Below are 25,017 nucleotides of genomic sequence, written 5' to 3'. Positions count from 1 at the left end.
TGAATCACTGTTTCGAGGCGTTTGACACACTGCAAGAGCTCCATCTACTGGATAAACAGTGCATGTTTCTTTTTAAAACTAAACTTCTCAAATTGCCTCCGCATTGCACATCTTCAATAGAATTAAGTGGATGTCGTCTATTTCAGCCGTGTGATCGTGTCATCATTAAGGGTTATTCACACAATTAAAGTTGACCTTTTTAAGCCAGTGTCATTGCTTTGTCTGTGAAGATGTGTTCAAAGCAGTCTTTGTAATACACGACAGTGCTAGTCTTGTAAGTGGCTCGTCCTAGGTGTCGGGGAGTAACTCTGTATTTTTAATTTTTTGTAAATATTACAGTACAGTACACACAGTGCTTGGGAACAGGTATATTAGTTATTGCATACTATAAGGATTCCAAAATCAGAAGATGGAATGAGCCGCATAAAAAGGAAAGGTTTGTGAAATATTTTTTTTAATTAAGTATAATTTCTGGGGCCGAGGATGTGTCGTATATGTATATATTCTAAATATCTAAACGTATGCCACTATCTAGTGTATAACGATGTGAATGAATTTTATAGAAATCAAAGTGATAATGATATTCTCACTCCTCACTTGAAAATGAGCAAAAGTTTGTAGCACTCGTGAAAATTCCTCCTCTCAAAAAAAATGTGAATAACTGCGTTATTCTGCCACTTTTTATTGCGTTCCTACCGATTGAGCGGGCGGGCTCCCATCGAGTTTTCATTTTCCTGTGGAAACAGTGTGACTTGCTGACACCTCTGTGACGTTCGAGGCCTCGTCAGCAGTGGTCACGTGATTTTTGGCTTGCTCGACGCCATTTTCGAAACACTGCTTTGACACGCCTCTACTTCATTTGCTCGAATCGGATTCGAGTAGGAAGGCTCGAGCGCCCCATCTCTATTTTACGCTGCCTTTTATCTCTCTATATAGGTAAGACGGCGCCATTACAGATTGAGCGCGACAATGCGTGGGTGGGTCGTGCAGTGCATGCATTAATTGCGTTAAATATTTTTACGTGATACATTTTTTTAAAAATTAGTTACCGCCGATATCGGGATTTAATTTGATAACCCTACTTTAAGCCTAAACTAAAGACTCTGGATGAGTGTAACATATTATGTTTGTAACGTTAAATACAATTAGAAAACGATTTAATTAAAAAAAAAAAAAAAAATTTAAAAAGGCATGGCCAATATTTTTTTGCCAATTCCGATACTTTGAAAATGACGTGATCGGACCCGATCGATCGGCATCTCTAATTATTATTATTTTTTTTTTTACAAAACGGCATAACAAAAATATAATCATTTTGCATTTTGATCAAACTACATTGAATTGTGCTAAAATAAATTGTGTCAACATATGGCAGATGTGTATACATATTGAATCAGATTTTGCTAAGTATTGGTATGTAGATACTACAAAAAGTCACAAGTGACATTTACAACTGATGAAAACTTCGCTTCATCAAAGTTTTTTTTTTTTGTTTTAAAAAATATTTTTTTAATGATATATACTTGTATATACTTACACTAGTATACTATATATCATAATATATATACTTATACTATTTATATATATATAAATAATACATGTACAGTACATTCTATAAATAATAGTTTTTTTATATTACTATTATAAGGATCCTCACTGAAACATTAATTAATGGCAGTAAATATCAGATTTAAGTTTTCATCGGTACTGGCTGGGGTGGCAATTGAAGTGGCAAGCCTATTTTTTAGGGTGGCAGTTACCCCCTGAAGCCACCCAGGTGGATTCGCCCCTGTTAATCAACTCTTTCTGTGTCATTAACCATGACAGACGTCCAGTCGTGTGGCTCTTAAAAACAAACTCATTTCAAGAGTTTTGATTTAGTCTCGAGTCTAGACAAACATCCGTTCATTCGCTGTCAGTCGCAGCCAATGGATTAGATGGAAAATGCAAATACATCCTTTGTTACTATCAAGATTAGGGGAAAATACTACAAAAAAAAAAACTGTTTTTATTCAAAAACATACAACTGAGTATCGATACATTTGCAATCCAATATCGTAACCAGACATTTCTGGCGTCATTACAAAAGAGATATAACTCATTCTAAAAATAAGAATCATATATAAATTAGGGCCGTCAAACGATTAAAATTTTTATCCGAGTTAATCACAGCTTAAAAATTAATCGTAATTAATCGCAATTCCAACCATCTATAAAATATGCCATATTTTTCTGACGGATATACTGTATACATTCAACATAATGTACATAAGTACTGTATTTGTTTATTACAACAATAAAACAACAAGATGGCATTAACATTATTAACATTCTGTTAAAGCGATCCATGGATAGAAAGACTTCTTAAAAGTTCTTAAAAAGTTCTTAAAGGATAAATGTTAGTACAAGTTATAGACATTTTATATTAAAACCCCTCTTAATGTTTTCGTTTTAATAAAATTAGTAAAATTTTCAATAAAAAAATAAACTAGTAGCTCGCAATTGTTGATGTCAATAATTACACAATGCTCATGGTGCCATAAAATCAGTCGCACCCAAGCGCCAGCAGAGGGCGACAAAAGACGAAAAAAAAACACAAGTAACAAGTGGATATGACACTGTGCTGTCATTTTAATCTGTTTGAGCGGGGCATGTGCGTTAATTGTGTCAAATATTTTAACGTGATTAATTAAAAAATTAATTACCGCCCGTTAACGCGTTAATTTTGACAGCCCTAATTAAAACCCCCCCCTAATGTTTTCTTTTTAATAAAATTTGTAAAATTTTCAAACAAAAAATGAACTAGTAGCACGCCATTGTTGATGTCAATAATTACACAATGCTCATCGTGCTGAAACCCATAAAATCAGTTGCACCCAAGCGCCAGCAGAGGGCGACAAAACACAAAAAAACACAAGTAACAAATGGCAATGACACTGTGCTGTCACTTCAATCTGTTTGAGCTGGGCATGTGCGTTAATTGTGTCAAATATTTTAACGTGATTAATTTTAAAAATTAATTACCATCCGTTAACGCGATAATTTTGACAGCCCTAATGTATACTGAACTACACTATACGCTGCAGGGTCTTAGTACACTTCTTGAATATACAGTGCCTTGCAAAAGTATTCGGCCCCCTTGAATCTTGCAAACTTTCGCCACATTTCAGGCTTCAAACATAAAGATATGAAATTTAATTTTTTTGTCAAGAATCAACAACAAGTGGAACACAATCGTGAAGTGGAACAACATTTATTGGATAATTTAAACTTTTTTAACAAATAAAAAACTGAAAAGTGGGGCGTGCAATATTATTCGGCCCCTTTACTTTCAGTGCAGCAAACTCACTCCGGAAGTTCAGTGAGGATCTCTGAATGATCCAATGTTGTCCTAATTGACCGATGATGATAAATAGAATCCACCTGTGTGTAATCAAGTCTCCGTATAAATGCACCTGCTCTGTGATAGTCTCAGGGTTCTGTTTAAAGTGCAGAGAGCATTATGAAAACCAAGGAACACACCAGGCAGGTCCGAGATACTGTTGTGGAGAAGTTTAAAGCTGGATTTGGATACAAAAAGATTTCCCAAGCTTTAAACATCTCAAGGAGCACTGTGCAAGCCATCATATTGAAATGGAAGGAGCATCAGACCACTGCAAATCTACCAAGACCCGGCCGTCCTTCCAAACTTTCTTCTCAAACAAGGAGAAAACTGATCAGAGATGCAGCCAAGAGGCCCATGATCACTCTGAATGAACTGCAGAGATCTACAGCTGAAGTGGGAGAGTCTGTCCATAACACAACAATCAGTCGTACACTGCACAAATCTGGCCTTTATGGAAGAGTGGCAAGAAGAAAGCCATTTCTCAAAGATATCCATAAAAAGTCTCGTTTAAAGTTTGCCACAAGCCACCTGGGAGACACATGTGGAAGAAGGTGCTCTGGTCAGATGAAACCAAAATTGAACTTTTTGGCCACAATGCAAAACGATATGTTTGGCGTAAAAGCAACACAGCTCATCACCCTGAACACACCATCCCCACTGTCAAACATGGTGGTGGCAGCATCATGGTTTGGGCCTGCTTTTCTTCAGCAGGGACAGGGAAGATGGTTAAAATTGACGGGAAGATGGATGCAGCCAAATACAGGAACATTCTGGAAGAAAACCTGTTGGTATCTGCACAAGATCTGAGACTGGGACGGAGATTTATCTTCCAACAGGACAATGATCCAAAACATAAAGCCAAATCTACAATGGAATGGTTAAAAAATAAACGTATCCAGGTGTTAGAATGGCCAAGTCAAAGTCCAGACCTGAATCCAATCGAGAATCTGTGGAAAGAGCTGAAGACTGCTGTTCACAAACACTCTCCATCCAACCTCACTGAGCTCGAGCTGTTTTGCAAGGAAGAATGGGCAAGAATGTCAGTCTCTCGATGTGCAAAACTGATAGAAACATACCCCAAGCGACTCGCAGCTGTAATTGGAGCAAAAGGTGGCGCTACAAAGTATTAACACAAGGGGGCCGAATAATATTGCACGCCCCACTTTTCAGTTTTTTATTTGTTAAAAAAGTTTAAATTATCCAATAAATGTTGTTCCACTTCACGATTGTGTCCCACTTGTTGTTGATTCTTGACAAAAAAATTAAATTTCATATCTTTATGTTTGAACCCTGAAATGTGGCGAAAGGTTGCAAGATTCAAGGGGGCCGAATACTTTTGCAAGGCACTGTAAGCGGTTTTTAGTCCAGAAATTACGGTACTTAGTCACTCAGTAGGAATGCAAACAAAGCCAGGAAAACACAGGAGGTCTTCAGTTTACAATGTGACTCTAACATCGTAAACTGAGACATCATTAGGTTTTGAGTTGACTAATGAATTCAATTCAGTGGTAAGAATATGTGTAGTTAATTTAGCGCTGTACTTAGTTTTTAACCGGATTGCTTTCAATTTATGCCCATCATGTTTTCACCATTAACTGTGGCCCCCCAGACATAATCATGAGGGGGTGCTGGTGGAGTTTTCACCTTCAAAAACTACTTATTTTGTCGAGAGGGTGGGTGGCCGGCCAATGAGTTTTTATGAGGAATTTTCTCAAGAAGGTTTGTTGGCCGTGTTCTCCTAACCAAAAAGCAAACTGAATTATTTCATCGAGCACAGTGTGGGTGCTGACGGGCCCCACTGAAATTCCTATAAGGCACCCCCACATGCTTGGGGGCCTGGCAAAGTTTTTTTTTTTTTTTTAATTTAATCCCCAGTTGGATGTGCCTGTTGAGTGGGATCTGAGCCTCCAAACTGAAAATATTAAGAAACTTTTAAAGAATTTCAACTTCTCCTCTTTAAATGGGTTTAGCACTCGTAGACGTCCAATCCATTTGAACTGGGAGGCTTGGACCTCCCACTTCAAATGGATTGGATGTCTAGTGCCGTCAATGACAACGAACGAATTAAAGAATAAAATTTGTTCCTCCCCTAGCCAGGGTGCAACGTCTTACCAATTAGTTTATCAATAGTAGACATCAAAATTCAGTGTTGTTAATTTTCGTCTTAGTCTTTTGGATGAAAATACTTGGAAAACAAAGATTTCCAACAATTTCGAAAGAACATGACAGCCTAGCCATAGACTTCATGATATTGACGGGACTCCCCAGACACTGCGCCACGCCTTCAAGTAGGGGGCCATCCCACACTCCGCTTCAGTCGGTTGCAGTTATTCTCAAACACATACAGTGATCCAACGGCGGATTTAGGTTGAAAAAGTACGAAAGCTGTACTGCATAAACACAAGAAGGATTGTCTCAGGAGTGATTTGTTCGAGGATTCAAGGTAATTATTATATTTTTCGTACCACGCATGCGTTTTGAAACGTTGTGAAAAAAATCAATGGGGAAAAATTAGCTGCTACAGCATTGGCATTATACTTTTCAACTTCATTTACGTAAAATAAATGCTACCTGCAATTTTTTGTTGTTGTTGTTGCTTTTAACCAAGAACCAAGACTGTTTTACATCCATATCAATCCATCCATAAATAATTTTGGGCTTTAAGCATTTATTCACACGAATTTTCAATGGAAAAAGCTCTTTGTTTACATATGGCGGCAGTTAATTTCCATACTGACTAGCCTCATAGTTCGCAATATTTACGTAAAATAAATGCTACCTGCACGTTTTTTGTGTATGTTTTTAACCAAGAATCGAGACTGTTTTACGTCCATATCTATAAAGAATTCAGGGATTTAAGCATTTATTCACAAAAATTTTCAACGGAAAATGTTCTTTGTTTACATATGGCGACTGCTAATTTCCTTACTGAGAAGCCTCATAGGTAACAATATTTCCGTAAAACAAATGCTACCTGCACTGTTTTTTATTTATTTATTTTTTTAACTTTTTTTGGGTTTTAACCAAGAATTGAGACTGTTTTATGTCAATATCTGTATAGGATTCAGGGATTTAAGCATTTATTCACAAGAATTTTCAACAGAAAAAGCTCTTCGTTTACATATGGCGGCAGCCAATTTCCTTACTGACTAGCCTCATAGTTCGCAATATTTACGAAAGTAAAAGCTACTTGCGCCTTTTTTTGTTTTGTTTTTAACAAAGAATCGTGACTGTTTTACGTCCATATCTATAAAGAATTCAGGGATTGAAGCATTTATTCACAAGAATTTTCAACGAAAAACACTGGTTTACATATGGCGGCCGCTAATTTCCTTACTGACTAGCCTCATAGTTCGCAATGTTTACGTAAAATAGTTGCTACCTGCACGTTTTTTTTAAACCATGAATCGAGACTGTTTTACCTCCATATCTATGAAGAATTCAAGGATTGAAGCATTTATTCACAAGAATTTTCAACGGAAAAAGCTCTTTGTTTACATATGGCGGTGGCTAATTTCCTTACTGACTAGCCTCATAGTTCGCAATATTTACGTAAAATAAATGCTACCTGCAAGTTTTTTCGCTTTTAGCCAAGATTTGAGACTGTTTTACGTCAATATCTAGAAAGAATTTAGGGATTTAAGTAGTTATTCACAAGAATTTTCAACGGAAAAAGCTCTTTGTTTTAGCATATGGCGGCGGCTAATTTCCTTACTGACTAGCCTCATCGTTCGCAATATTTACGTAAGATAAATGCTGCCTGCATGTTTATTTTTGCTTTTAACCACGAACTCAGACTGTTTTACGTCCATATCTATAAAGAATTCAGGGATTTAAGCATTTATTCACAAGATTTTTCAACGGGAAAAGCTCTTTGTTTACATATGGCGGCAGCTAATTTCCAAACTGAGTAGCATCATAGTTTTCAATATTTAAATGCTACCTGCATGTTTAATTTTGCTCTTAAACCAAGAATCGAAACTGTTTTCCGTCCATATCTATTAAAAACATTTGGGATTTAAGCATTTATTCACAAGAATTTTCAACCCAAAAAGTTCTTTGTTAACATATGGCGGCAGCTAATTTCCTTACTGAGTAGCCTCATAGTTTGCAATATTTATGTAAAATAAATGCTACATGCATGTTTATTTTTGGTTTTAACCATGAATAGAGACTGTTTTACGTCCATATCTATAAAGAATTCAGGGATTTAAGCATTTATTCACAAGAATTTTAAACCGAAAAAGCTCTTTGTTTATATATGGCGGTGGCTAGTTTCCTTACAGACTAGCCTCATTGTTTGTAATATTTACGTAAAATAAATGCTTCCTGCACTGTTTTTTTTTTTTTTTTTTTTTTTTTGCTTTTAACCAAAAATTGAGAATCTTTTACGTCCACATCTATAAAGAATTCAGGGATTTAAACATTTATTCACAAGAATTTTCAACTGAAAAAGCTCATTGTTTACATATGGCTGCCGCTAATTTCCTTACTGACTGGCCTCATAGTTCACAATATTTATGTAAATAAATGCTACCTGCATGTTTTTTTTGCTTATAACCAAGAATCAAGACTGTTTCGTGTTCATATCTATAAATAATTCAAGGATTTAAGCAGTTATTCACAAGAATTTTCAACGGAAAAAGCTCTTTGTTTACATATGGTGGCGGCTAATTTCCTTACAGACTAGCCTCTATGTTCGTAATATTTATGTAAAATAAATGCTACCTGCACTGTTTTATTTATTTTTTTGCTTTTAACCAAGAATCGAGACTGTTTTACATCCATATCTATGATGAATTCAGGGATTTAAGCATTTATTCACAAGAATTTTCAACGGAAAAAGCTCTTTGTCTACATATGGCGGGGGCTAATTTCCTTACTGACTAGCCTCATAGTTCGCAATATTTACGTAAAATAAATGGTACCTGTACGTTTTTTTTTTTTTTTTAATAATCAAACATCGAGACTGTTTTACGTGCATATCTATGAAGAATTCAGGAATTTAAGCATTTATTCACAAGAATTTGAAACGGAAAAAGCTTTTTGTTGCTATATGGCAGCGGCTAATTTTCTTACTGAATAGCCTCATAGTTAGCAATTTTTACGTAAAATAAATGCTACCTGCACGTTTTTTTTTTTTAGTTAATAAAAAATCGAGACTTTTTTACGTTCATATCTATAAAGAATTCAGGGATTTAAGCATTTATTCACAAGAATTTTCAACTGAAAAATCTCTTTGTGTTTCCACTCGGTGAGCTTTGACGGAGATAGGCCCCCTTTGAATAGGCCCCGCACCCCATATCCCGCCAATACATTATGAAGGCTGAGCTGCTACTGAGGTGTGTTAACACCCTCGTAATGGTGGCCACCACTAGAGGGCAATGTACACAACTCTACTCGGACTGGTCATTAGCTGTTCGTCAAATGTACACCAATAGAAGAGACAAGAGGAATCACGCCGTCCTCACACCTAGCAGTTGAAACTCAGAAGTGAAACAAAGTAGAGGCTGAGCTCTAGCTTCTTATGCTGACCATGTTAAATTGTAGGAGTGGGAACCTCTTGTTACCTCACGATACGATATGATTTGCGATACAAAGCTCACGATAACGATGATCTCACGATATGGCGATACAACGATTATCGATACATTGGTCAGGAAATCATTCTCGGATATTCTACAAACAACTAATGAACAGAAAAACAAGCCTCTGCTGCGAATTGGAATGAGTTTATCACTAGTAGACGTCAGTGGCAGCCAGTGCTAGGCAATGAGGTAATTTTGGGCCATTTAAGGTCATTTGCCTGTTGATTTTCAGTTACTTCATGTTTATTTTGGGGTATCTTATGGGTCACTTCCTGTTTATTTTGAGTTACAGAACAGGAAGTGACATGGGAATCGCCCAAATGAATAGGCAGTGACTCAAACTCAACAGGAAATGACCTGTAAATGAATCGCAAGTGACCTGTAAATGCCCCGAAAATCAGACAGAATGACTGCGAATGCCCTGGTTTTGAATTAGTGCTGCAACGATTAATTAACTCGAGAATTCGATTAGAAAAAGATTCAAATTAAATTTTGCTGCTTTGAGTATTTGTTTAATTAAAGTGACGTTGTAATGGTTTGTTTTGAAAGTGTTTGCATTTAATTGATTTGGGTACACAGCCCTCTAGTCTACCTCATTTCACATGGCTGAATCCATCTGCTCCCCGTTAAGACCAACATAAGCGTTTGTTTGAGCTAATGATTTTTTTGAATGCATTCCTAATTTAGTTTAAAGGTATATTTAGCCAATTTTTGTGGGAATATGTGTCGTGAGCCATTTGTTAAGAGCATTGTAAAAAAGTGTTAGCATTTTATAGCATTTAAGCTAGCGGACTTTTGCTATGTAAGCCAATTGTTCTTTTGTTGTACATAGATCATCTTTTTCTTTTTTTTTATATATTGTGTGAGGCTCAGCTCAGGTATTTAAATTTTTTTATGTTGCTTATCCAATTACTCGATTATTCGAACTAAATAGTTCAACGATTAATCGACTACTAAAATAATCGATAGCTGCAGCCCTATTTGGAATGAACGACCGTTCCCAGTCTAAATGGATTGGTCGTCGAGCAACGTCAATGGTAGCCTTAGAGTTACCTGAGACACTATTAAGGTGGAAGATTTTGGTTGCAACTTGTTCATTCCTTTTTTTATTTTATTTTTTATTTTATTTTATTTTTTTTTAACATTGACACCTTCTTAAAACCATATCTCGATTCTTGGCAGGAGCATATCGATAACCATTTGGGATACAAAGATTCACGATATATCACTGTCAAGTTCAAAAATAGACCCTTAGGTAGACATTTGTAAAATTACCCAAAAATAAGGAGAGAAGACATTCAGTTTTCTTGGCCAAGGAGAGCAAAGAGGGACTAGACAGAGGAATGCTAGATTACGCTGTATAGTCACCAAAATTGATCAAAGGAAAAAACCCTCTTTGCTCTTTTTATTAGGGGTTTGTCCTAACACAGAAGGGTGCCGCCCTGAAGGGAGGGGGAAAGCAAGCTGGAGACACCCATGTGATTTTGGTTGGCTATGTGTGAGCATGTAGGTGGAACTAACTAAATACACGTGTGTAAGCAAAGGCACAGGTAAAAAATGGTCAGAATGACCCAGACACTTCAGTTATGCAATGCTGCGGCCATGGAAGATGTCCTCGAATGGTCCTCGAAGGTCTAGACGAAAGTCCAGACGCCAGGTGCTGAAGATGTCCCGGAAGGTCTAGTTACGCAATGATGGCCATGAAGCAAGGCAGTTGTCATCCCGACCCTCTTTACTCTTTGTAACACTTAAACATTATACTACAACCTAGTATAGCAAGCAATAATCATTTACTGATTATATCAATAAGAAAAAAATATGGCAATATGTATTATGTATGGTATATATGAGCACAAGCAAATATTCAATCAATCAAGCAAATATTCAATCAATCAACCCTCGATAATGACCTCAACAATCACTATTTCGATATTTTGTCACACCTAGGGATGGGAATCGAAATCCGATTCCAATTCAGAACCGGTTCCGAGTGTTTCGAGGCCTCGACATCACAATGAAAAAGCCTTAACGATCCCTTTAACGATCCCTAAAGACGCATATTGCGTCGTGACGTGACTGTCTTGTTGTCCAGACGCATCAAACTAGCATGGCGCCAAGAACCACTCGCTCCAAAATTTGGCTACACTTCACCAGGAAAAAGGGTGAAAATGAAAGTTAACGATAGTTTAGCACGAGCGTTGCCGCCGTAAACATAACAATGATGTAGGTTCGAACGCTCGAAAGTGTGTCTTCACTTCACGAGGAAAAATTACAACAAAGCGACTTGCAGTCATTGCGAGATGGAAATAACTGCATCGGGAGGGAATAGACTGCACTGTCCACACCGAGACGCTAAAGCTCAGTCCTGGCTATACAGCTAGCTAAACTCCCAAATGACGATGCAGAAGACGTTGGTATAATTTGCTGACTTTATTCAACCATCACTTCAAACTAAAAATAGAAATGAAACGAATCAATTTCGTCCCCAATAACAAACAGGTTCGCATCAACGTAAATCAGCGATGATTAGCTGCTAACACAGTCATAACAAACAGTTAGCATGCGTTCGCTAGCATTAGCACATCGTTTAAACCACTACACAACTGGATTTAAGTGTCCGATCGCGAGTGGAAACACACAACAACAACACAGAAGATGATACATACAGGCGTTGGCTCTGTGGATATTTTACAAACATTAACAAAGAACGTAGGCTCGTGGCAGTGTTTCCCTTTCTCACTAACTCGCTCACTGGCTTGGATGTGGCATTTCTTCTTCTTCGCGCTCTTCTTCGCGTGAGGAAGCGCAAGGGCGCTACCACTTGAGCGTGAAAGCGCCATAAAAACTAAAAGGCATGCATTTCAATATACTGGTAAATAAAAACAGGGGTCCCCAAACTACGGCCCGCGGCTCCATATTTGGTCCGGCCCCCTGAACAATTACAGAGAGCATTTTGAATTTTTTTTGTTTTTTTCTCCCTCAGTAGTGTTATTTATTTCCTGGCCTTTTTCAGTGAATAACTCAGAGAGGGTTATTTGGTTATTATCTATTTAATTAATAGTGCTATTATTATTTATTATTATTATATTGTATTATTATTTTTATTTTGTTTACTTTTGTTCCGTGAAGAATCCAAAGAGGGTTATTTGATTGTGGCTTTCTGAAAAACAATAATTTTTTTACATTTACGCACTCCTGCAATCGTCACACTTTTTCTGTTACAAACTGACCCCGGCCTCTCATCAGAGAAGGGAAAAGTTATTTGGCCCTCACAGGAAAAAGTTTGGGGACATTGCCGAAGGCAGAACAACGACCTATATGCCAAAATATACCAATATTTTTTATTTCTATTAGAAAAATGTTTCAGTAAAATGTTACACATTCTTGTGCATTTGCCACTTATTGCCACAGTTAACATTGAGGCTTTGGGCCCCTTTTGACCTCGTTGTGAGTTTGTAAGGTTGTGACTTCTGATTAAACAAACTTGATGCCAATCAAAATGTTTGTTCTTCTTTTTCCCGAAATTAGAATCGATAAGAGAATCGATAAAGAATCGAATCGTTAAGCAATATCGATAATGGAATCGGAATCGTAAAAATCCTATCAATTCCCATCCCTAGTCACACCCCTATTAAATTGTCATAATTTTCTGGCTCGCGAGCCACAGTTTGGACATCAATGCTATAGATGCAATTTCACAAGACATGTTCTTTTTATCAGGCAAGAGAAAGAGAACAAGGGGGGGTGTACGTGCGGCAGACAGAGCGTCTCAGCCAACAAAGCCTTTAGTTAAGGGGGCGGGAGGGTGTGCTTTGTCCCAATTAGCTGTCGATTAACAGGGTAGCCATGTCAAGACTCAGATAGTGGCCTCATTGATGGAGTATATTTGCATGTGGACCAGGACAAAGAGCAGAAAGGCCTGATGTGTGCGCGGGCAGACAGCTGTGCTATGAAAGAAATATCTTTCTGCTATCCACATCTGTGCCGCCGGCTGTGTGACTGATTATTTTTGGGGCGTTGTGAGTCGGCATGCCCCCAGGAGGCAGGGGACCAACAAGGGCCTCTGTTTCTTAAGTGTCCACCCCACCCTCGTCCACCCCTTCTTCCCACCGTGGAACCAAAACAGAGCATCTCCGAGGCATCATCTCAGAGGCTTCACTCATAAATGTCAATTGACAACATTCTATATCGGAGATGGAGAAGGGGGGCTTCGGCGGGGCCCTCGTTGTTTCCATGGAACCGCGGCCCGACGAGCGGGTCCCCGGCCGGGCGAGGCATGCCATTCTTCTCCACTTACTCTGACTCGGGGCTATTGTGGTACGCAACAAGTGGCTCTCTGAGGAACAAGAAAGGGGAGGGTTCAGGGTTCAAACCCAAGCCTCCCGTCGGGACTCGCTCTCTCTGTTGTCGAATTTGTACAGGCACAAAAAGAGCCGCCGACACGCCGGCGAGAACATCTTGAGGGAGGAGAAGCGAGAGGGAAGGTTAAGAGGACCACGGTTTGTTTCTCTCACAGGCGACCCCCTGAAGTCTTCAAACTCTTTGGCTATCAAACTGTCATTGGTTCCTCCTAAGGTGAGCCTTTTCAATTTTATTTTTTCCTTTCTGAAGTGGTTTAATTCTCGAGAAATGAAACTAGCAGATTTTATTTTGGCTGAAGCGTGGATGCTGTGAACTTGCATGATTCTGGACAAGACAAAATACCAGTTGTTTATATTATGGCTGCAGCTATCGATTATTTAAGGAGTCGATTTATCTATCAACTAGTTAGTTCAAATAATCGAGTAATCGGATTAGGAACATTTTTATGTGTTGCAGAATAACTTTAAGGAGACTTCAAATAAAGGCTTGCCAAGATTGCGCTTTCAAAAAAAAATGTGAAGACAAAATAAAATTCCTGAGTGTTTCTTCAAACTATGCAGAGTTGCACTTTCATCTAAAAATACATTAAAATACCTAAAGTAGCCATATATGGTATAAAAAAAAATAAAAAAAATGAGGATCTAAGAACAACAAGAGAAAAATTAGCTAACTCTTATTGCAAAAGTACACTAGCTTAAATGCTATAAAATGCAAACTTTTTTTTTTTTTTTTTTACAAAAATAAACCCCACCCTTACTTAAAAAAATCTTTCAAACACATACTCCCACGAAAAAATTGATAACTATACCTCTGAACTAAATTACGAATGCATTAAAAAAAAATTTGCTCAAAGAAAATCTTACAACCTTATGTTGTTCTTAACGGGGAGCAGCTCGATCCAGCCATGTTAGTTATTTCATATTCCCTGTTGCCACTAGAGGGCAATGTATCCACCCAATCAATAAAACTAAATGCAAACACTTTCAAAACAAACCATTACAATGCCACTCTAATCAAACAAATACTTGAAGCAGAAAAATTTGATTCGAAGCTTCTTTTGAATCAAATAACAAGTTAATCGATTTATCGATGCAGCACTAGTTCATATTGGGGAGTTCCAGTTACCGTTTTGGCCCGAATATGAGACGGCCTTGATTATAAGACGACCCCCTCTTTTTCAAGACTCAAGTTTGAAAAAAAGACTTTTTGAACACCAAATTAATTTTTATACAGAAAGCAATTACAGTACATCCAAAACAAATGATTATAACAATATATTTGAGAGAAAAGCATGTTATTTTGCCTCATTCAAATCTTAATATCTGAACATTTAAATATGTAAACTAAAGTGCAATCACATTCGTAAATGAATGGCTTCTGGTTTATGAAATGTAAATAAACCAATCTATTGTGATAAAACAACAAAATTGCAATAACTGCATTAACCATCAAAGTGAAGTCTATCTGCAACTGTAGTCTTGAAACAAATCTGAATAAGGAAAAACATTGCAATAAAATAATGCAAACTGGTTAAACTTGAAAGCAGCTGAGATCTGTCATGACAGAACATCGCTTCAATGATATCTGGCACCATCTAGCGTCGTGAATGGGTATAATGTCTAGACCGCGAATATAAGACTCTCTTTTTCAGTCTTATTTCAATGCAAAAAAACACCATCTTATATTCGGGCCAATACGGTAACTTTTGTGACAAAACTCCGCTAGCTTAAATGCTATAAAATGCTAACTTTTTTACAAAAAACACTATTTTTTTACAAATCGTTCAAACAAATACTCCCACGAAAAAACTGATAACTATACCTCTAAACTAAATTACGAATGCATAAAAAGAATTCGCTCAAACAAAATCTTACAACCTTATGTTGGTCTTAGCAGGGGGCAGCTCGATCCAGCCATGTTAGTTATTTCATATTCACTGTTGCCACTAGAGGGCAATGTATCCACCCGAATCAATAAAAGTAAATGCAAACACTTTCAAAACATACCATTACAACGTCACTCTAACTAAATGAATACTCAAAGCACCAAAATTTGATTCGAAACTTTTTTTCTAATCGAATAACGAGCACTAGTTTATATTGGGGAGTTCCAGTTATATTTGTGTAGTGATGATTTTTGTCCAAAACATTATCGTATTTTGTCTGAACAGAGTAGAAAATTGATGAAAAGTAGGGTTTCTAAACTCTGATCTAGGGCCCATTCATGAATCGTTGCATGAACCTGGATGCCACGTTTCATTCATTTACCATATTGCTTCCGATTCCACTTTTTTCAGCCTAAATTTCCTGACTAACCCACTTTTGTATTTCAGTGCCTTAAAAAAGTAATTGCCCTCTCATATACATAACATACAAAGATTTCAGTTCATCAAACTAATTTCAATTTCACAGTAAAAAAAAACGTAAATTTAAAATGCAGTTTCCAAATGATAATTCTATTTAATTACCACCCTCAGTGAAAATATATTTACGCCCCCCCCCAAGCCCCGTCATAAATAACAAAGTAACCATTACTAAGCGCAGTTTAGGCCAGCTTCAGACAGCAAGCAGACAACAATAACATAGGAATCGCATAAAAAGGTTTATTGAACACACACACACAAAAAAAAGAGACACGAAAAGGGTCCATGACAGTAGGTCGGGATCAATTAAAAAGAAAAAAAAAACTCGAGGGAAAAACGTGGTGAGAGGCAGACAAACGAAAAAAACAAGACAATGACGCAACTAGCAACAAAGGGAGATCAGTATCAGTATCTCGGCAAGCCACCTAGGATCGGTTTAAAGACACTGCTGATGAGCTGGAATTGGATGCAGGTACGACGTTGGGAACTCATCTGACATTTCTGTAACAAAGCAATCTGACCAGCAACAGAATGTGACAAAATCATGCCAGTGGTCATACTAGCTTCACTTTCTATCTAGCACAGCTATTCTCCCAGTCCAGGCCAACTGCGTCATCACCCCAAGCGTGCATTGCACGCGTATAACATGGCGCCCTCCATAGGTTAAAACATGTACTAAACATGTGCTAAATAATATGTGTTTCTAATAACGTACAGTGGGGCAAATAAGTATTTAGTCAACCACTAATTGTGCAAGTTCTCCCACTTGAAAATATTAGAGAGGCCTCTAATTGTCAACACGGGTAAACCTCAACCATGAGAGACAGATGTGGGAAAAAAAAAAAACAGAAAATAAATTTTGTTTGATTTTTAAAGAATTTATTTGCAAATCATGGTGGAAAATACTTTGTTATGTACCCTTTGATGGTAATAACAGTGGCCAAACGTTTTCTGTAACTCTTCACAAGCTTTTCACACACTGTTGCTGGTATTTTGGCCCATTCCTCCATGCAGATCTCCTCTAGAGGAGTGATGTTTTGGGGCTGTCGTTGGGCAACACGGACTTTCAACTCCCTCCACAGATTTTCTATGGGGTTGAGATCTGGAGACAGGCTAGGCCACTCCAGGACCTTGAAATGCTTCTTACGAAGCCACTCCTTTGTTGCCCTGGCTGTGTGTTTGGGATCATTGTCATGCTGAAAGACCAAGCCACGTCTCATCTTCAATGCCCTTGCTGATGGAAGGAGATTTTCACTCAAAATCTCTCGATACATGGCCATATTCATTCTTTCCTTTACACAGATCAGTCGTCCTGGTCCCTTTGCAGAAAAACAGCCCCAAAGCATGATGTTTCCACCCCCATGCTTCACAGTGGGTATGGTGTTCTTCGGATGCAATTCAGTATTCTCTCTCCTCCAAACATGAGAACCTGTGTTTCTACCAAAAAGCTTCATTTTGGTTTCATCTGACCATAACACATTCTCCCAGTCCTCTTCTTGATCATCCAAATGCTCTCTAGCAAACCGCAGACGGGCCTGGACGTGTACTGGCTTCAGCAGGGGGACACGTCTGGCAGTGCAGGATTTGAGTCCCTGGCGGCGCATTGTGTTACTGATAGTAGCCTTTGTTACTGTGGTCCCAGCTCTCTGTAGGACATTCACTAGGTCCCCCGGTGTGGTTCTGGGATTTTTGCTCACCGTTCTTGTTATCATTTTGACGCCACAAGGTGAGATCTTGCATGGAGCCCCAGATCGAGGGAGATTATCAGTGGTCTTGTATGTCTTCCATTTTCTAATAATTGCTCTCACAGTTGATTTCTTTACACCAAGCGTTTTACCTATTACAGATTCAGTCTTCCCAGCCTGGTGCGGGTCTACAATTTTGTCTCTGGTGTCCTTCTACAGCTCTTTGGTCTTGGCCATAGTGGAGTTTGGAGTGTGACTGACTGAGGTTGTGGACAAGTGTCTTTTATACCAATAATGAGTTAAAACAGGTGTCAATAATACCGGTAATGAGTGGAGCCTCGTTAGACCTTCTTAGAAGACGTTAGCCCTCTTTGACAGCCAGAAATCTTGCTTGTTTGTAGGTGACCAAATACTTATTTTCCACTCTAATTCGGAAATAAATTATTTAAAAATCAAACAATGTGATTTTCTGGGTGGGGGGGTTCCACATTCTGTCTCTCATGGTTGAGGTTTACCCATGTTGACGATTACAGGCCTCTCTAATCTTTTCAAGTAGGAGAACTTGCACAATTGGTGGTTGGCTAAATACTTATTTTCCCCACTGTATTTTTAGGATCCCTTTCAGTCTATGATAGATGGATGACAGGGTTCTCAACGTCCTACCTGTCCACTCATTCTGAGCCACAAGTGGCTGTGTACAGGGTTGTGGAATCCCTTTTCCCAACACAAACCACGGTTTTAGATTCAGATCCGGTGTGATATTGTTGTCAGATTACTGACATGCTAATTTAAACTGTCAGCTGCCTTGAATTAGTTTTCACTCAATGAGTCTGTGAAAGCTGGCAGCCTGATGGCCCTCATTGTCAAGCAACACGCACAAACGGACACAAAGTCAGGGCAGCTGCAACTTAGACTGATTCCTTTGGCTTTTTCCTCAACCCGCCACTCCTTTCCACATCTGCGAGATTGTGACTTCTCCAAAAAATGTACACATTGGCAATAAGCCTATGATTTGTACTTTTTTCTTGTTCCGCTGTCAAGATAAAAAGAAACAACATGGTAATAATAAGGCGGGGGAGATGCTCTCTGTCTTGAGGGATCCCAGAGGACGAGAGTCGAGGGTGATTAAGCACGAGGTGTGTCTCAAAAATAATACTCACTGCGGAGTGGAATGCAGGAATGCGTTAGTCAAACTCCTCCATTTTTGATGGACGCACCTCGGGAATATCCGCCAGTTACTTCGAGGTTACCTGATATTGATGTGAATGCGCGTTTATGGTTTATATGAATTGAACCGCACAACATTGACAAAAAAAAAAAAAAAAAATGCAAACGTTCCTCAATACTGGACTGTCTCAGGAAATTAGAATACACAATATTCTAATTTTTTGAGACAGTCCTGTATATATATATATATATATATTAGGGCTGTCAAAATTATCGCGTTAACACGCGGTAATTAATTTTTTAAATTAATCACGTTAAAATATTTGACGCAATTAATGCACATGTCCCGCTCAGACAGTATTCTGCCTTTTGATAAATTTTACAGCAAGGCTTTTTGTGCTGTCTAACAGCGAACTCTTGTGGTCACTTTGCGACATGGTTTATTGTTGTCTTGCCAGTTCAATATGGCTGCAGGAGGTCTCGGGCTGACGCCTGTGTTGTAATGTTGTGCTTATATGATCCTTGTACAAGACTTGTCCGTAAGTATGGTTGTTGTAAATAATGTACATAGTATGTTAGTAAGCGAAATGTTAATATTTTTTGGATGAGACGCTTTTTGTTTATGTTTTGTGAACCTGTATAGCGTGCTAAGCCAACGTTGTTGCTAATGCAATGCTTGTGTACTGTTTTTTTTTGTAGTTTTACGACAGTCTAAAGAGGACAATGGTTTGAGGCCATTTTATTAATAAATCAGATGAAAAAGAAAGAAGTCTGATTATTATGGCGTCGTTCACTAGCTGTCTAGCTTTGGAAAAAGTAGACGCTTCGGAGTGAGGACAGCACAGACAGATTTAAATGACAGTAGAGTGAAATGCCCACTACAGTCCTTATGTACCGTATGTTGAATGTTTATATCCATCTTGTGTCTTATCTTTCCATTCCAACAATTTATTTTACAGAATATATATATAATTTACAGAAAAATATGGCATATTTTATAAATGGTTCGAATTGCGATTAATTGCGATTAATTACGATTAATTAATTTATAAGCTGTAATTAACTCGATTAAAAATTTTAATCGTTTGACAGCCCTTATATATATATATATATATATATATATATACACATATATATATATAATGACACTTTTCGGCCCGCCCCCCCCCCCCCTACCTTAAACTCCACTTATGGTTGGAGAATGTGCTAAGTCCACTGAAGGAGTTACAAAAAGCGGCCCACAGAACTATGAGTCAGATACTGTATGCTAACGACTGTTCCACCATGCTGCCTCAGCATGAAATCATAACCGATAATCTCTTGACCATCTTCCAGCCAGTGACAGTCAGCAGAATGGACCAAGACAGGAAACGCCTAACAGCAGGGGGGTGTTTTTCACACGGGCCAGTCCACACTGTTGAACAATAAATGCTAGTGTCGCTACTGGCATAAAATCAGATAGTGACTTCGCTCTGAATTGTTTAAAGATCAAGACTTCCTTGGCATGAAACAAGAGAGATCTTTTCCCTGCCGATATGACTTTTGTGACGAATATACTGGACTGTCTCAGGAGATTAGAATACACAATATTCTAATTTTTTGAGACAGTCCTGTATATATATATATACAGTGAGGAGAACAAGTATTTGATTCAAGTATTTGTATTTATATTTGATTCAAATACTTGTTCTCCCCACTGTATATAAAAGTTGCAATATATATATATATATATATATATATATATATATATATATATATATATATATATATATATATATATATATATATATATATATATAAAAGTTGTAAAGCAATAAAACTGCAACAAAAATGAATGAAATGAACAAAACACATTTTTATAATGGGGCGAAATTATTTTTTGAGCACCTTAGACAGTCATTTGCTTTGCAGAGAATTTAAAATATATATGGCGGAAAACACTCAGGTGACTTGAATTTCCGCTCTGAGACCCCCAATTTGGCCTAATTTCAAAATTGTCGAATATGCATGTGTAATACATCATTGGAAAGCTTAAGATCTCAATTTTCTGGGGGAAGAAAAGTTTTGAACTGGAGGGCATTTCGAAAAAAAAAAGTTCTTTCAACAGCAAAACCCTAACCGGAGGCGAGAGCACGCGAGAGCAGAATTACAGACGCCATGACTTTAACGAGATATTATCGCGTAGTACGGTAGTATGGTAGTACGTAGTACGCGATGCATACTTACCTTGTTTCGATCCCAAAACTCCATGTAGCATGTATCACCGAGTGCCAAGACACAGCTGTGAATGGCCACAGCTGGATTTTTTTGGGGATTTTATGGGTGAAACATGGTAATACAACAAGGGTCGTGATGCAGAAATCGCAGACATCAAGGAGTGGTCGAGATTTTCTTTTTCACATATTTACCCCTTTAAAAGTTTTTTTTTTCCCAATTTTTCTTTGTTGGATCGATTATTTATCATCTAACATATAGGAGAAAATGCGACAGTAACAAAAAAAATACAATGAAGCGATAATTATGAGGTAGATATCCGTGACTTTTTTACAGACACCATTTTTTTCATTGTGACATAATTTGTTTAAAAGTTTAAAATATGTGAGTGAATAATTTTTATTAAGTTTTTTAAAAAAACAAAAAACAAAATATGAGACATCAATTAATGATTCTAAGCTAAAACAACAGACATTTTGAATATTTAATATAATGAATGTTTTCAACCATATATATGGCGGAAAACACAGACAACACTGTAAAAGCAGTTTCTGCTCTTGCACTCCTCTTTGAAATAAACTGCTGTATTTTAAGCCAAAACAACAGTTGTGTTTGATAGAACAATATGTCTATATGCTGCCATAGCAGATTCATGGCGCATGAAGCCCCCAAACTATTTTAACTTGTCCGTTTTACCCTGGAAACCCTTGCTTACAGACGTCACGCAACCGCTTTTGTTTCAACCTAGCCATAAAACGAAAGTAATTAATTATATTCATTATTCAAAATGTCTGTCTTTTTAGCTTAGAATAATTAATTGATGTCTAATATTTCGTTTAAAAGAAAAAAAAAAAAGAGACAAAAAAATTTTTTCACTCGTATATTTTAAACTTTTAAACAAATGACGTCACAATGAAAAAAATGGCGTCTGTAAAAAAGTCACGGATATCTACCTCATAACTATCGTTTAATTGTATTTTTTTTTGGTCCTGTCGCATTTTCTCCGATGTTTTAAATGATAAATAATCGATCCAAACAAAGAAAATTTGAAAAAAATGTTTAAAAGGGTAAATATATGAAGAAGAAAATCTCGACCACTTCTTGATGTCTGTGATTTCTGCATCGCTACCTTTGTTATATTACCATGTTTCACCCATAAAATCCCCCAAAATCCGGCTGTGGCTATTCACAGCTGTGTCTTGCCACTTGGTGATACATGCTACATGGAGTTTTTGGATCGAAACAAGGTAAGTACACTCAATATCTCGTTAAAGTCATGGCGTCTGTAATTCTGCTCTCGCGTGCTCTCACCTCCAGATAGGGTTTGGCTGTTTAAAGAAAAAAAAAAAAAAAAAATGCCCTCCTGTTCAAAAATTTTCTTCCCCCAGAAAACTGAGATTTTAAGCTTTCCAATGATGTATCACACATGCATATAGGACAATTTTAAAATTTGGGCAAATTGGAGGTCTCAGAGCGGAACTTAGTCACCTGAGTCTTTTCTGCCATATATAAAAGTTGCAAAGCAATACAACTGCAACAAAAATGGATGAAATGAACAAAAACACATATTTCTATAATGGGTCGAAATTATTTTTCGAGCACCTTGAACAGTTATTTGCTTGGCATATAATAAAAAAAAAAAAAAAAAAAAAAATATATATATATATATATATATATATATATATATATATATATATATATATATATATATGTATATAATAGAGAAATAAATATTTTTTAAATATTTTTTTTCTATGATTGAAAATTTTTTTTTATTTTTTTTGATTGAAGTGATTTTTCTTTTTGAAAATCTATATTTTTTTTGAAGCAACTTATTTTTTGATTGAATAATAGAGAAAAATGTCCTAGCCAAAATGTAAAAAAAAAAAAATTGAAAAAAAAATTGAAAAAATAAAATAAATAAAAATAAAAATTAATCAAAGAAAAATAGCTTTCACATGCATTTTTTTTGGGAGTCTCAAATTTATTTTTGCGTTCAAACACTTTTGTTTGTTTTTTTTTTTTGATTGAAGCGACTTTTTTTGGTTGAAAATATATATTTTGATTGAAGCAACTTTTTTTTTTTATTGAAGCAACTTTATTTTATTGAATAACAAAGACACAAATCTACCTCCATATGGCTCCGCCCAGGGGATACAATTTTTGACTGGGGTAACTACATTGGCACGACACCGGTGGGCGTACCAAATTCAATGGATGACGATCTTGGCAAAAAGTGTTGCCTAAGCAGCCTAATTTAGAATTCGCCTCAAGAATGATGGGAAACAAAAAACGCTCATTGTCAACTTATTATTATTAATATTCTTGTAAGTTTTAATTTTATTGGTGACTCTGCATTTTGGGGTCTTTAAAATGTTCAGCCCTCCTTGCCCCAAAAGTCAAACTCCGCCTATGTCTCCAACTTGTGTGAGTTTCAGATGGATTTAACGTTGATTCTAATTTCAAAAATGTCATTTAATAGACACCAAGATGGAGTCGGCCACGACCGAGCTACCGTACCTGGTGTCCAATCAGACGTCCCAAAGCTGCGTGGTTGAAACTGCGATGGAGAACGTCCTATTTGGGAGCTTCTACATCCTGGTGTTTTTCCTGGCGCTAAACGGCAACAGCCTGGCACTCTGGATATTCTCCCACCAGCGCGGCACGTCCTCCCCAGCCAACGTCTTCCTGATACATCTAGCTGTGGCTGACCTGTCTTATGTGTTTATCCTCCCCCTGAGGGCTACCTACCACCTCACTGGGGGCCACTGGCCCTTCGGAGAAGTGCCTTGCCGATTGGCGGGCTTCCTGTTTTACGTCAACATGTATGCTAGCTTGTACTTCCTGGCATGCGTCGCAGTGGACCGCTATCTAGCGGTAGTCCACGCCGTCCGTTCAATGAAGGTGCGCCGCGCCCGCTATGCCAACATCATTAGTTTCAGTTTGTGGGCGTTGGTTACCGTCTCAATGGCGCCTCTGCTGGTGACCCACCAGACCTTGGAGGTGGACGGTACGACTGTATGCTTGCAGCTTTACCGGGAGAAAGCTTCTCGCAAGGCGCTGATTTCCCTCGCCGTTGCTTTTACGCCACCTTTCCTGGCTACCTTATCCTGCTACCTACTCATCATCCGTAGCCTGCACCGAGGGTCCCGTCTGGAGCCCACCCTAAAGCTAAGGGCACTGCGTACCATCGGTCTAGTCATGCTAATATACGTGGTATGCTTCCTCCCCTACCATGCTAGCCGCGCAACCTTCATCCTGGGATACGCCCACCCGGAAGTGTCTTGCCAGACGCGCCGAGGCCTGAGCCTGGCCAACCGGCTCACGTCGCTCTTGACCTGCCTCAACGGCGCCATGGATCCGCTCATCTACCTGTTTGGCGCGGAGAAGTTTCGTGGTACCTTGGTACGACTTCTGTGCAAAGACAAGGCGATGGCAGCGTCAGGGGCTACCAGTGGGGAATTAAAAGGCACTCACGAGAGTTCTGTGAGTGCCAAGTCAGAATTTTAAACCCAAAATAATGAATGGACCTCAAACATTCCTTAATGTGATCTCACAAGTATTATCTGTGAGTGACATCCTTGCCGCAACCATTCCATAAAATGACTTCTCCAAAAGACCTTACATACGAATGTGTTTCACACAGAGAAGACTTCTTAAACATGATGAATCATTCGTTGATTTTTTTCTTTTATCCCAAACTATTGTTTTAGGTTGTTTTATTGACCTGACATGTTTCGGCGACTACTTCCGCCTTCTTTAGAGTGTCACTGGTGTTGATGTGACGCGTCTTTATCAGCTGATGGATGACGGTGTGACTCACCTGTCAGATTTGACAGACGAGTCACACTCTCTGCTGACCATTCACTCTTCCAGGATGCTGGTCCAGATAGTAGGGAGCATGTAAGCACCCTCGTCCCTGTTGATGGTCCTCGGGAAGAAACAATCAAAACAAGAACACAGATATATGGTGACGTTGCCGGGATCAGTGTTGTCACAGATTACTTGAAAAAAATAATTTAATTACTGATTACTGATTACGCCTCAAAAAAGTAATCTAGTTACTTTACTGATTACTTCATTATCAAAGCAACTAAGTTACTTTAAAAGAACTTATAAGTTACTTTTTACCAATTTTTCTCCTTTTGCTGCTCAACATAAAAATGACAACAAAAAAATGTCATCGCATTTAATAGAATTTTTCACATAAGGCTTAATCTTTGAGTTAGCACCTTGAAAGGTGGAAAAGCGCTA

The 25,017-nt window shown here is 37.9% G+C and overlaps 1 protein-coding gene across 2 annotated transcripts; it reads left to right on the top strand.

The window, feature by feature from the left end:
• The first annotated feature begins 286 nt into the window (after positions 1-286).
• gpr17 (G protein-coupled receptor 17) lies at positions 287-24,527 on the top strand. 2 transcript variants are annotated; one of them, XM_057840469.1, is made up of 3 exons: positions 336-436; positions 13,395-13,548; positions 23,246-24,527. In XM_057840469.1, the coding sequence occupies exon 3, from the start codon at positions 23,254-23,256 to the stop codon at positions 24,271-24,273; it is 1,020 nt and encodes a 339-aa protein (XP_057696452.1). In that variant the 5' UTR covers positions 336-436; positions 13,395-13,548; positions 23,246-23,253; the 3' UTR covers positions 24,274-24,527. The 2 variants fall into 2 exon arrangements, with proteins under 2 accessions (XP_057696451.1, XP_057696452.1); XM_057840468.1 differs by lacking the exon at positions 13,395-13,548 and having other exon boundaries at positions 287-436.
• The last annotated feature ends 490 nt before the right edge of the window (positions 24,528-25,017 follow it).

Source organism: Corythoichthys intestinalis, chromosome 7, assembly GCF_030265065.1.
Source record: "Corythoichthys intestinalis isolate RoL2023-P3 chromosome 7, ASM3026506v1, whole genome shotgun sequence".
Lineage (NCBI taxonomy): Eukaryota > Metazoa > Chordata > Actinopteri > Syngnathiformes > Syngnathidae > Corythoichthys > Corythoichthys intestinalis.
The sequence above is the reverse complement of the archived record's forward strand: the minus strand, read 5'-3'. Positions and strand labels throughout refer to the sequence as shown.

Coding starts and splice junctions, on each gene's coding strand:
- gpr17 (XM_057840468.1), top strand. CDS start 415: ATGAGCCGCATAAAAAGGAAAG. Junction 437..23,245: donor GAGCCGCATAAAAAGGAAAG/GTTTGTGAAATA, acceptor GTCATTTAATAG/ACACCAAGATGGAGTCGGCC.